General features: G+C 41.9%; 1 protein-coding gene across 1 annotated transcript in view; it reads left to right on the top strand.

Annotated features, from left to right (window-relative positions):
• Window positions 1–445: 445 nt before the first annotated feature.
• The window catches only part of tgfbr1 (transforming growth factor beta receptor I), a 55,543-nt gene continuing 42,817 nt past the window's right edge, over window positions 446–13,171 (top strand). The window contains 2 exon segments of the mRNA NM_001015961.2: window positions 446–659; window positions 9,594–9,833. Of these exon segments, the coding sequence (NP_001015961.1) occupies window positions 581–659; window positions 9,594–9,833 (319 nt within the window). The 5' untranslated portion in view covers window positions 446–580.

Raw genomic sequence — 13,171 nt, 5'->3', positions numbered from 1 at the left:
CTTGTTCTAGAACTAGCAAAAACAGATTTCTATAACCTGGGTTTTTCTGAAAAAAGAGCACAGTTTCTACTAAGTCTTCTAAGCAAACGACAGGAGACAACACAAAACGTGCAAAAACAAGCTGGTGCTAAATTCTACCGACACTGAAAGGGTCAACTATAATAACATTCACCACAGGAAAACCTCACAGATGACTACACGCAACAGAAACAACAGCACCCTCTCGGTCACGCCCAGTTACATTAGCGTCAGGAGTTTGTAGGTGGGGGGGTCACTGGACTATAATCCGGACCGAACTGTTTAATTAGACATAGCTAGCTAATCAGTCTAGGTTTGCTTGGCGTTAAACGGCATGAAAATTTCACTTTTAAGGCCTATGGCACACGTGGCGGCTTCGCAGCAGAAAACCCCAGCGAAGCCCGTACATTGGCTCGGAACGGTATAACAGTATTACAGGGTACTGGGCAGGGTGGGGCCTAGCGACGTCGCGAGAGGCGGTATTGGGAAAAAAGGAGGAGCCGCAGGAAGAGAGGAAGAAGGGCTCAGAGGGAGGAGGATCGATACGAGAAACATTGATGAGATGTCTATATCGTCTCCTTGTCTAAGGCTGCCAAGGCTTATCGTGCTCTTGTTGATTGCACTGGCACGCTGGGCTGAGGGTGAGTGATTAAGCAGCAGGGCATGTTTTGTCCAGGTTCAGCAACATGGCCGTAAAAGTAGGGGGGGGGGTGCGAGTGGCGTGCTGGGCAAAGAAGGATAACACTGCTGTAATGTTTCTTTGTAAATGCCGTTGCTGCTTTGTTTTACAGTCTCTATAAGTATTAAAATCTGTGTTGCTGGAGAAGTTGCTGTTATGTACATTTTGATTGGCTTGATTTTCAACCTTTCACTTTCGGTGAGTGTATGAGTTTATAAAATATGGGAAGCATTTAAACATTAATGATGCTGTTTCTTAAATGACTAGGAGTAGAAACATATATAGTCATTTTAAGAACTAAAAATCATAGCCATCAGGTATCATAATACAGTAAACTAAATAGAGGACCTTTTACTTCTGTGAAAGTCTGATAAGACATAAAAGGGATCATTTACTTACCTTAAGTGCAGTTGTGGTCTCACAAGGTTTCTATTCACCCACTTTTAAAGTTACTTGCGTTCAAAGCCACTTCTTGCATTTCCATATAGTTGGGAGTGTCGCCTCAGCATTCGTCCCTCTTACTTTCACAAATATTGCACAAGTGCTTGTAATGATACGGGGGACCCTGGAGCTGTCACCAACTCCAAAGATGCCAGTAGCTCAAGGTTTCCTACAGTGGCCTGCATCAATTTATCACATCAAACTTAACATTAAAAAATTGGGTGCATATGTCATGCTGATGCTGAATGCTACAAGTGATGCCACCTAGGAGCTTTTGTGCAATTAAAAATGAAGTGCATACAATAGTGCAAAAATTTTGATGCAAAGGCCACGATTGCATGCATCTCCCCTTAATTATTCACAAGACTACCACTTTGGCATTACAGAAGTGTAGCACATGTGAATACTTCTGTAACAAGTGTGTGTCTATTTAAAATAATTTTAAGTAGTTGAATAGTCTTGCATTGGTGGCTTTGATCCATTCTTGGGTCAGATTTGGAATAGATTTCCAAAGCAGATGTAAGCTAGCGGTAATCTGCAAGAATGTTATGGTATAAAGGTGGCCCGATATACCCACCTATTTTGGGCAATATTGGGCTAATACGATTAATTTGTTTGGTGATATCGGACTAATTTGATTGAATTAAAACTGCGGGTAATTGGGCCTTCAGATTGATGACTGCATCAATGAACTTATGTGGCTCCTGGTCCGGAAAATCAAGCCTGCTCGATCGAGATCTGGCCAATTTTATACACGGGCAGATAAGCTGCCAAATCATCAGTCCATGGGATAGGGATTGATGAGCATAGGTCATGAGTTGTCACCTAGGATTGACTTTACTCTAGAGCAGTGCTGTCCAACTGGCGGCCCGCGGGCCGCATGCGGCTCTCGACCCCCCTCTGTGTGGCCCCCCACCTGTCTGGCTGCTTTGATGGCTTACCTTTGTGTAAGCTTTAAATGGTATCAGTACTGATATTAACTGGCCCCCTGCATGGTTCTCACCTCTGATTCAGGCTGTATTGTTTAAATATGTAATCCCCTGTGTTGTTCACACCTTTTAATCCCTGCATTGTTCAACCCCTGCAGTGTTCACACCTCAGGCTCAGGCTGTAATCAACCACATTGTTAACCTGTTCACACCTTAGACATAGGTACTGTTAGTATCTATGTAGGTACTGCCTGGACTATGCTGCCTGTGTGTTTACGGCACATAGCATAGGGCAGGGAGGGTATGGCACAAACAGGTAGGGCAGGCAGAGTATGGCACACACAGGCAGCATAGGACAGGCAGAGTGTGGCACACACAGGCAGGGTAGGGCAGGCAGAGTATGGCACAAACCGGCAGCATAAGACAGACAGAGTATGGCACACACAGGCAGCATAGGGCAGACAGATTGCTGCCTGTGTGTGCCATACTCTACCTGCCCTATGCTGCCTGTGGGAGGTGAACCTGGCAGGGGTTTGTTAGCAGTTGGAAATAGCCATTAAATGGTCCCTAAGGTGTGTAATTATGTGCTGGGGGTTGTTGTGCTATCCACAAGGGAGGAGGAGGCATATGGATTTAAGGGTATATCTTAATATGACATAATATAATTCTTTCACATATGAATGACGGTTGATATCCTCGCTGTAAGGACCAAGCATTTGGGATTTTGCTGTGCTTTACCATTGTGATAAAATAGGTGTGGTTTGAAGTGGGTGTAGTTTAAAAAGGGGGAGTAGTCAAAACTGGCTTCCATTAGCGGCCCTCCACCATGTATGCTAGAGAAATTCCGGCCCTCGGCACCACAGAAGTTGGACAGCACTGCTCTAGAGAGATTGCCATGTATATTGTTATATATATACATTTTCTTTGCTATCATCAGCCTCTAAAACAATGATGCCCATACTACTACAGCCAAAGGTTTCAAAGCCAATTCAAATGAAGTCTATTGAGAAAATTAAAGTCCTGACTTGTTTTTGTCTAAAATCTATATTTCTTAATTTAACCATTAACCTTCTGTGTGGTACTGTATCAGATGCTTTAGCTAAGTCTAAGTAGATCACATCCACTGCCATCTCAAGGTCTTGATTTCCGCACAGCTCTATATAAAAGGCAATTAAATTAGTTTGTCAAGATCTTTTATGTATAAAACCATTCTGACACAAACTTATAGTGTTGTAATGTAGTCAATTTTATCTCTTAGATATTTTGCTTTTTTTAATATATTTTTTGTGGTTATGTGATAGTTTATTGGCTAACTACTATATATAAGAATGCAAGTTTTTGAGAGAAAATTACATCTTACCATGCCTTTTCATGATATTACATGTTAGCAGATGACTGTATAGTACAATTAATTTTCTGCAGGATGTGGCATGTCAATATCAGCAGGGCTGAGAGAAGGGTATTAGCGATACATCTGCGTTCACCCTAACTGGCATTGTAGCTGTGGACAATCCTAGATGTCTCGCCCTTGGAGACATCAGTTCTTTGGTTGATGACACTGTCATAGTTTGGACATGAACTCCTTCTGACTTTGAGTAGTCTGGGATTCACACAAGCAATAAGATTTGCGATACACAAAAAAGTTGACTATATCTTGTGTTCCATTTAGGCATCAAAATCACAAATCTAGCTTAAAGTTGTCTGATCAGATTGCCATCTTCTACACTTTGACACTATGCTGTCATTTAAAAATGCAGCAAAAAGAGCACCCTTTAAGCAAACCTGTCACATGCATCTAAAGCAGTGATCCACAACCAGTGGCTCGCGAGCAATGTATTTCTCACCAACCACTTGGATGTTGCTCCCAGTGGCCTCAAAACAGGTTCTTATTCCTGTGTTGGAGTCAAGTTTTAATTGCATAAAAACCAGGTGTACTGCCAAACTTCACATTTTGGCTTTGAGAACTTTTTCATGCTTGTGTAGCTCCTCTAGCTCTTTTAAATTTGATAGTGGCTCAAAACGTGGGACCCCTGATCTAAAGGATTTCCTGGGCACCCACAAGTTCCTCCAAGTTACCAGTTTATGTATATAACAAAATCTTGCATTTGATTTTGATGGTGCAGCACCTTTTGCTTCTCTCTGCTGTGAAGAAGAAGGAAAGCAAGCGATTCTCTTCCTCCTATCTTCTTGTTGCTGACAGGTTGGAAGCCAGGTTCTCAAACATCTAAGGCACATTTCAGTCTAGCTTTAAATGGGCAACACAGTGTAGAAACTAACTGGGTTGCATAGTGCTGATTACTAGAAACAAGGAACTGTACTCCATCCTAATATATTTTGGTTTCTCTACTGCCTTTAAAGGGATGGTTGACCTTCACATAAATGAAGCTATTTTGGCAGATTAGGGGGCTCATTTAGTATTTTTTGTACTGAGCTATAATGCAGGTAGGAAGCTACTCAAAATGGCAGCTGCTATCTTAAGCAAACAAAACTTCTAAAGCTGTTTACTCAGGTATGAGAATGCTTTCTGCAGAATAAATATTTTGTTCTAGATGGCACTAATGTGGCAAATCTATTGGCAGTAAAATGCCAAAATGACTTTCCTTCTCTTTTAAGAAAATATCTACTGTTTTATAGAAAATTACCTCAGGGGAACATAATCATTTTGGGTAGCAGTGAAAAAAGGTGGACAACCCCTTTAATACTGTAGACCAGTGCACTGCTCCTGCAGTCAGACAGGCCTACACAAAGGCAGGGTATAGCAGGCATAGTATGGCACACACAGGCAACATAGGCCAGGCAGGGTATGGCGCACACACAGGCAGGGTAGGCCAGGCATAGTATGGCACACACAGACAGGGTAGAGCAGGCAGGGTAGGACAGTCATAGTATGGCACACACACAGGCAGCATAGGGCAGGCATAGTATGGCACACACACAGGCAGCATAGGGCAGGCATAGTATGGCACACACACATAGGCAGCATAGGGCAGGCAGAGTATGAGGTGTGAACTATGTAGGTAAGTTGAACAGTGCAGGGACTAAAAGGTGTGAACGTTACAGGGGCTTAAAAGTGTGAACAATACAAGGGATTGCAAACAATATAACGATTTACTGCTGGAATCTGAGGTTTTGGACAGCGCTGCTGTAGACCATAATATCTTAAGAGAAAATTTAAGTTTTAGAGGTTGCAGTGCTCAACTTGTTAAAAAAACCCTTGTTAAAAAACCCTTGTTATCACAAAAGGTTGCAGGGTGCATAAACGGGCAGATCTGGTCCTCAGTCTGACAGGAAAATCATACCTGTCCAGCCAACATCTGTCTGATTTCTAGCCAGATATTGGTCAGTTAGGCCCATCATGGGCCCCATAGAGAGGCTGATAAGCTGCCAACTTGGTCTGTTGGCAGCTTTTATTGGCCCATGTATGGTCACCTTAAGTCTAGATTTGCTAGACCAGGTGCACAGGCTGGGTTTTATTCTAGATTGTGATCTCTTTTTCAAAACACGTAAGTTACCATAAGATCAGGAAAATAATTTTTAAAAATGTGAATTATTTGATTAAAATAGTCTATGGGAGATGACTTGGGAACTTTCTGGATAAGGGGTCCGATACCTGTAATAGTAATAAATACCATTTTTATATGCTGAAATCTAGCTGCAAAACAGTTCTTCTCTTTCTGCTTAATTTGAAAAAATTTGAACCTGGCAGGTGAAGGGACTAAAACATTGATGTTAAAAAATGTAGCAACTGTTACACAGCTTACATAACCCACAATGCATTGCACTGTTATGTTCCTTTCCTTATTGACATCACGTGTGCATGGAATCTTGGAATGCAGGCTGAGGACAGTTGACTACTGTTATTTATTTTATTATTTATTTATTCTTGACTTAGGCTAATGCCAGACGAGGCGTAGGGCAGATATTTTCGGCAAGCTGAAAAGCGTTTGCTGAAAATACCGCCCTACGCCTCCTACTTGTGCCTGCACCAGAATGAATGCAATACGCTCGGGTGCAGGCACATGTAGCGGATATATGCATAAAAACACGAGAGTTCGAAAGTCTGTTTATGGATATTTCTGCTACATGTGCCTGCACCCGAGCATTTTCAATTCATTTGGGAGCAGGCACAAGTAGGAGGCGTAGGGCGGAATTTTCGGCAAGCGTTTTTCCACTTGCCGAAAATATCCGCCCTACGCCTCGTCTGACATTTTGCAGGCTTTTGCAACTGTTCCAAACCATCTTATTATATTAAAAATCATAAATAGGCTGCATATTGTTTAATTTATGTACAATGCAAAGTTGCTTGAAATTATGTTTACTTTTCAAAAAGCTCAAGTTGTGTTTTGAGCAGAGGTCCCCACTGACTGGAAGAATTTTTAATTCCTTATATCACCACTCATTCCTTCAATTTTTTTTGTCCAGAGTTTGACTAAGATCCCTTAGGTGTTCTAATTTGTATCAAACAGCCATAAAGATCTCAACCAAACCACGGCGATTAACCTCTCCAAAATAGTAGTGATCAGTGGAAAGGCCTATGCATGGCTTCGACTTTCTGCCACTTCGCATGACTTTGGAAAGCTGGAGCCATGCGTTGGCTTTTCCACTGACGACTCATATTGTTGCCTGTGGGAAGGCATTTTGAAGCAGTTAGTTGCCCATGGTAGCAGAGATCTATTGTGGGCAACTAACTCACTCTGTGGGCCATCAGCCTTAACAGGGACCCATAATAAGGAAAGATTGAGTCTTTATTCGTGCTATGCAGATTGAAAATCAGTCCATGTCTGACCCTAAATCGCCTTCTCCCAACTCACTGTATATAGTGTTGTTCAACATTAAATCACATTTGCCTATTTGCTGCTCAGTTCTACAATTTAGTTAAATATTTTTGCAAAGTAGCTATAAATACATATTATATACCGGTAATATAAAAATAAAATCACATACAGCTGTACTTACGGTGTGTTTCGCCCTTATACTGTTTGCACACTGTGTGTGCTTTTGTGTCCTTCTATATTGGCCTTTTCCAACCAGATAAATACAATTAAAAGTTAATTCTATTTATTTCTAAGCAGAGTTTGTTTGATCATTAGAAATTTTTTTCAGCACTATATTGTGGTGTAATAACTTTATTGCAGCTCCCCAAATTGATCTACTCTGCCAGATCCTCCAAGTAAAGCCAACATTTCTGTAGGGAAGCACAGAAAAAAACCACCGGTGCAGTATTTCAATAAAGTATATTAAAGTGCAAATGTGCAAATATTATTTCATTCCCTTAAAAATGTGAGCGTTCAAATCTTTTCCATGCAAACACTTGTACATTATCTAAATATCGGATTCTGGCTGAATCACCAACTCACCAGATGCATATATAGCCAGGCTAGACAATCGGGGACTTTCTGTGTATCCTACAGGGTACCCACCGAAAACAAAGCTTGCCACTGGAAGCAACATCCAAGTGGTTTGGGGGCAACATGTTGCTCAGGAGCCACTGGTTTGGGATTACTGATATACACATTGAATAAAAAGTCTCTAAAATCCTGGAAACTTCTGAGATCTTCTATGCGTTTCACTTGGTACGCCACACTTCACATGTGGAATCTTGGTGTACCATGTGAAACGCGCAGAGGATCTCACAGAAGGTCCCTGATAAAACACTGATGTTTGGCCTGGTTATATGTATATGCATCTGGTGAGTAGGTGCTTTAGCCAGAGTGTGATATTTAGATCACCTACACCAGTGCTGTCCAACTTCTGTTGTACCGAGGGCCGGAATTTTTCCGACGTACGTGGTGGAGGGCCGATAATGGAAGCCAGTTTTGACCACTCCCCTTTTTGAAACTGCACCCACTTCAAACCACACCCATGTTATCACATGACCATACCCATATTAATGGTTGTAGTACAGCAAAAACCTGCCATACTCTGCCTGCCCTACCCTGCCTGTGTGTGCCATACTCTGCCTTCACTACCCTGCCTGTGTGTACCATACTCTGCCTGCCCTACCCTGTCTGTGTGTGCCATACTCTGCCTTCCCTACCCTGCCTGTGTGTGCCATACTCTGCCTTCCCTACCCTGCCTGTGTGCCATACTTTCACTGTGTGTGCCATTCTTGGCTGGTTTGTGCCATACTTGGCCTGTGTGTGCCATACTCTGCCTGCCCTACCCTGCCTGTGTGTGCCATACTCTGCCTTCCCTACCCTGCCTGCGTGTGCCATACTTTCACTGTGTTTGCCATTTTTGGCTGGTTTGTGCCATACTTGGCCTGTGTGTGCCATACTCTGCTTGTGTGTGCCATACTCTGCCTTCCCTACCCTGCCTGTGTGTGCCATACTCTGCTTGCCCTATGATGCCTGTGTGTATGGCACACACAGGCAGCCTACAGTGACACAATGCTGGCACTGCTCCTACAGTCTGCACAATAACTATTTATTAAAAAACTTTTTAATTGAAGTACCACCTCAGTATATGTTCTTTATGTAGTGTGCAGGGATTATTTGTGGGTTTCTACTGCTCCTGAGGTGTGAACAGGGGAACAATGGGGGTGATTACAACCTGAGCTTGAGGTGTGAACACTGCAGGGGGTGAACAATGCAGAGATTAAAAGGTGTGAACAACACAGGGGATTACATATTTAAACAATACAGGGGGATTACAGCCTGAATCTGAGGTGAGAACCATGCAGGGGGGCAGTTAATCACAGTACTGATATCACTTAGAGCTTACACAAGAGTAAGCCATCAAAGCAGCCAGACAGGTGGGGGGCCACACAGAGGGGGGTCGCGGGCCGCCAGTTGGACAGCACTGACCTACACCATGTGTCAAACACATGCCCGCCTGGCTTTTTTATGTGGCCCGTTGTTACTGTGTCTGAGTGCGCTGTGCCTGACCGTACAGCACCAATTGCCTGACTGTGCCGCTCCAGTCCCAGTGGCGCTGTGACTGTGCCTGACCGAGGAAGGATCTATCCTTCTACTATTAAGTATCTTAATAAATAATTTGGCCCGCAACTTAGCCTGTGTTTTAGATTTCGCCTGCCTTATGTGATTGTGTTTGACACCCCTGACTACACCTACACAGGTTTGTTTGATCATTCATCTGTTTTTCCCCCCACTTATTCCTTCTATTAAATCAAACTGGTTTGGTGTTTATAAATCTGTTCGTATTCTAGAATGTTTTTGACAAGTTGTTGGTATTGAGCTTTATCCAACATTTTTATTCTAACATTATGAATAAATAAGGTAAGTTGTATATTAAGTTTGTGACACATATTGGCTGCTTCTGCAATTTAGTGGGCTAAAGAGGATGAATTAATGACTGAATTGTTGGGATAAAGAGGATAAATTAATTGTTGGCTCATTCAGTCTTTTACTGGACTGTAGTGGGAAATCATTAGAAACACAAATCAGTAACAGTCTGACAGGCATGTACCTGTATTTAGTTGTTGTTCGCTATGAAATATGTTTTATAAAAAATGTCAGACTTTTTTAGGAGCATAGTTTGATGAAAAAATGTTTTCTTATTTCCAGCACTAATATGTCATTGCGAACAGTGTGCAAACCGTACCTGTATGACCGATGGATTGTGCTTAGTTAATGTCCTAATTCAAGATGGCAAAGTAACCCACAACAGCTTATGCATTGCTGACTCTGAGCGTGTACCTCGAGACAGACCATTTATGTGTTTTTCTACTTCTACAAATGGAATATACCATAATGTTGAGTGCTGTCAAACGGACTTCTGCAATAAGAAATTACCAGCTCCCTCAAGTAAGTTATTAAACTTTTGGAAAATATGTTTCAATCAAAGGATGTCTGTGATTCTTGAAACCAGTTTTAACTGTTCTCTGTGGGAAACACAACAGTTACCTTTCTCATGTTGTCCTATTTAAACAAAGGTTTTTTTGGGTTTTTTTTTCCATTTATTTGCTTTGTCATAAGATTGTTCTTTATATAACATATTCAGATGACAAAACAAACTTTTCATTAGTCTTAAAGGGAGAATATGTCCCCCATTAAACAGCTTATTTAGTTAGGCTTTAAGTGCCTTTTCTACATAAGCCAATCTGAACTTCCAAAAATAAATGTTTAAAAAAAAAAAACGGGGGGGGGGGGGGTGATACTTCTTTCAAATTGAAGAATGGAACCTTTTTCTCTAGGCTGCCCCTCATATCATTTAAGTTGTATGGATTAAACCTTAATCTGTTGGAAACGGGAACGAAAGAGAGAACTCTCAAGCTCCTCCTTCCAGTACATAGTGACATAGTGAAGTTAGAAGTAGGTCAACAGAACTAGATGGCTTTACTAACAGCAGACCCCTGTTAGTAAGTTACCTTTCATTTCTGTGGGTCCTTATAAGTGTGTTTTTTTACTTCCTTTTGTCATATTAGTGCTTTTTATAATGCTTCTTGTTGCCATTCTCTTTTAATGCTTTCCTGCAGGAAAGTTAAAATGACTCAAGTAAGAAGCTGCTCACCATATGTTGCTTTGACTGTGTTTTGCTAACATTATGTGTGCAGCAGCAGCTCCTACAGAACTGGCTACAAAGGGTGTAGCAACTGAATTTTTCACTTTATCCTGCTGTTCTGTAGGATCAGGGAGTAATGCTTTACCTATGTTTTTCTAAAACTGCACTCCAGATCTGATCAGTGTATGACTAACAGTGCATTGTTATGTTCCATCACTAAAGGGGGGGCTAGTATGGATAGTAGTACACTATGTTCCAGTTTTGCCCTCCTAGCACAAGTCATTGAGTTGCATGTATCAGATTCTGTGTTTGAATGAAAAGTGTTTAGATTTCAACAATATGAAAACAAAGACTGCTTGGAAGATATAGATAGGCAGTCCAGGTTTAAAGGGTACTGTTGTCCAAACCAGAAGATTTACCATTTATGGTAAAGATTGTGAGAAGAACTGGTATGTATGGAACAAGCTGACTCAGAGCACCCTGGGGGGCAAGCGACTTTAGGACAGGTGGCAAGATGAGCGAGGGGGAAGAAAAGGCAGGTTGTAGTAATAGGTGATATGGGGAATACATTTATTAAATGAATACTGTCATGGGACAACCGTTTTTTTTTTTTGTTTGTTTGTTTTTTCTCAAAGCGCATCAGTTAATAGAGCTTTGCCAGCAGAATCCTGCATTGAAATCCATTTCTCAAAAACAGTTTTTTTTTATATTTAATTTTCAACTTTCACATGGCCTCGCCATATTGTTCATTTCCCAGGGTGTCACAAACGTGTGGATTGTGCTCTGATAAACTTGTTACACTTTACTGCTGAGCTGCAAGTTGGAGTGATATCACCCCCTTCCCAGCAGCCGATCAGCAGAACAATGGGAAGGTAGCAAGATAGCAGCTCCCAACAGATATCAGAATGGCACTCAATAGTAAGGGCTGTGGCACACGTGGAGATCAGTCGCCCGCGACAAATCTCCCTTGTCACGGGTGACTAATCTCCCCGATATGACATCCCACTGGCGAGAATGTAAATCAACGATTTGCCGAAATTGCCTCGAGAGGCAACTTCGTCATTCATGGCGCCACCCATGCCATCCCACCAGCGATTTACATTCTCGCCGGTGGGATGTCATATTGGGGAGATTTGTCGCGGGCGACTAATCTCCCCATGTGCCACAGCCCTAAGAAATCCAAGTCTGGCTTCCGACTCCTCCAGTCACACGGGAGTAGGAGAAACAATAGGTTATCTGAAAGCAATTTTAATGTGTAGGGCTGGCTCCTTCTGAAAGCTCAGACTCGGTCACAATGCACTGAGATGGCTGCCTACACACCAATATAACAACTTAAAAAAATACATTTACTGGTTCAAGAATAAAATTTTAAATGGTAGAGCGAATTATTTGCTATGTATACAGTGTAATTTAGAAATAAAAAGTATACCATAAAAATCATGACAGTAGCCCCTTTAAAATACAGAATATTCTGTATAGATCTAAATGGAATGACAAATGCTATACAGGATTTGTCAATCTTGCTTTATCTGCCTTTTAAGTTGCAGATAAGATTTAAAGGAGAAGGAATGGTAAAAATTAAGTAAGCTTTATCAGAAAGGTCTATGTAAATACAGCCATAAGCACTCACAGAAATGCTGCCTGTATCAAAAGAAACACAGGATTTCTTGTCTCCTTTTTTGGGAACATGTTCTTCAATATCAGACTTCCCTTCTTTTAGGGCTCCTTCAGGTTTGGGGCTTGAGTCTGCTCAGTTCCCTTCTCCTGCTCCCCCCTCTCATAAGAATGCATAAGAACTCACTTCCCCCACCCTTAGGAATGTGTGATCTGAGCTTCCAACGGCTATAACTGCAGCAGGAAGCTACCAAGCTAAAATGGCAGCTACTATCAGAGGGAGCTTCTTGGGCTCTTTACTTAGGTATAGTCTGCTGAATAAATAGTGTTTTAGGTGGCACTAATGTGACAAATCTATGGGCAGTAAAATGCCAAAATGATTGCTCTTCTCCTTTAAAATCAATGAATCCTTTTAATTGTACAAAAGATAAGCATATACTTTTCAGTTTAAGGCTCCACGGTGTGTTTGAGATGCCCGCGATAGATTGTGGTGACTAACAAAAAGGCTTACCGCCGGCAACAATAGGAGTCGCTGGTGGAAAGCCCTTTGTGCCAATTCGGTAATCTGAAATTGTGCAAAGTTGTTTGCAGGAGGAAACTTTGTGCGACTTTGGATTACCGAAGCGACTAGAAAGGCTTTCAAAATGTGACTCCTATTGAGGGTCGAAGGCCTTTTCAGAGCAGTTTGTCTCAATCACTCCACAGGTTCAGGCCCTAAGGCTAATGTCTGCCGCAGCAAGTTAGTCGCCCCCGCAATAGATCTCTTCTGTTGCAGTGTCTAACCATTTCGAAATGTCTTTCCACTGGCAACAATTTGAGTCGCTGATGGAAAGCCTTGCGCATCACTTGAGCCGTGTATGGCCACCCACCTTTACTCGCTTTGTCGGACTTTTGCCTAAATGTGTAGAAATTATCCCCCAACCGGAGTACAGGCTCTGTTAAAGGAACAGTAACACCAAAAAATGAAAGTGTATAAAAGTAATTACAATATAATGTACTGTTGCCCTGCATTGCTACAACTGGTGTG

This window comes from Xenopus tropicalis, chromosome 6 (assembly GCF_000004195.4).
Source record: "Xenopus tropicalis strain Nigerian chromosome 6, UCB_Xtro_10.0, whole genome shotgun sequence".
In the NCBI taxonomy this organism is placed as follows: Eukaryota; Metazoa; Chordata; class Amphibia; order Anura; family Pipidae; genus Xenopus; species Xenopus tropicalis.
The sequence above is the reverse complement of the archived record's forward strand: the minus strand, read 5'-3'. Positions and strand labels throughout refer to the sequence as shown.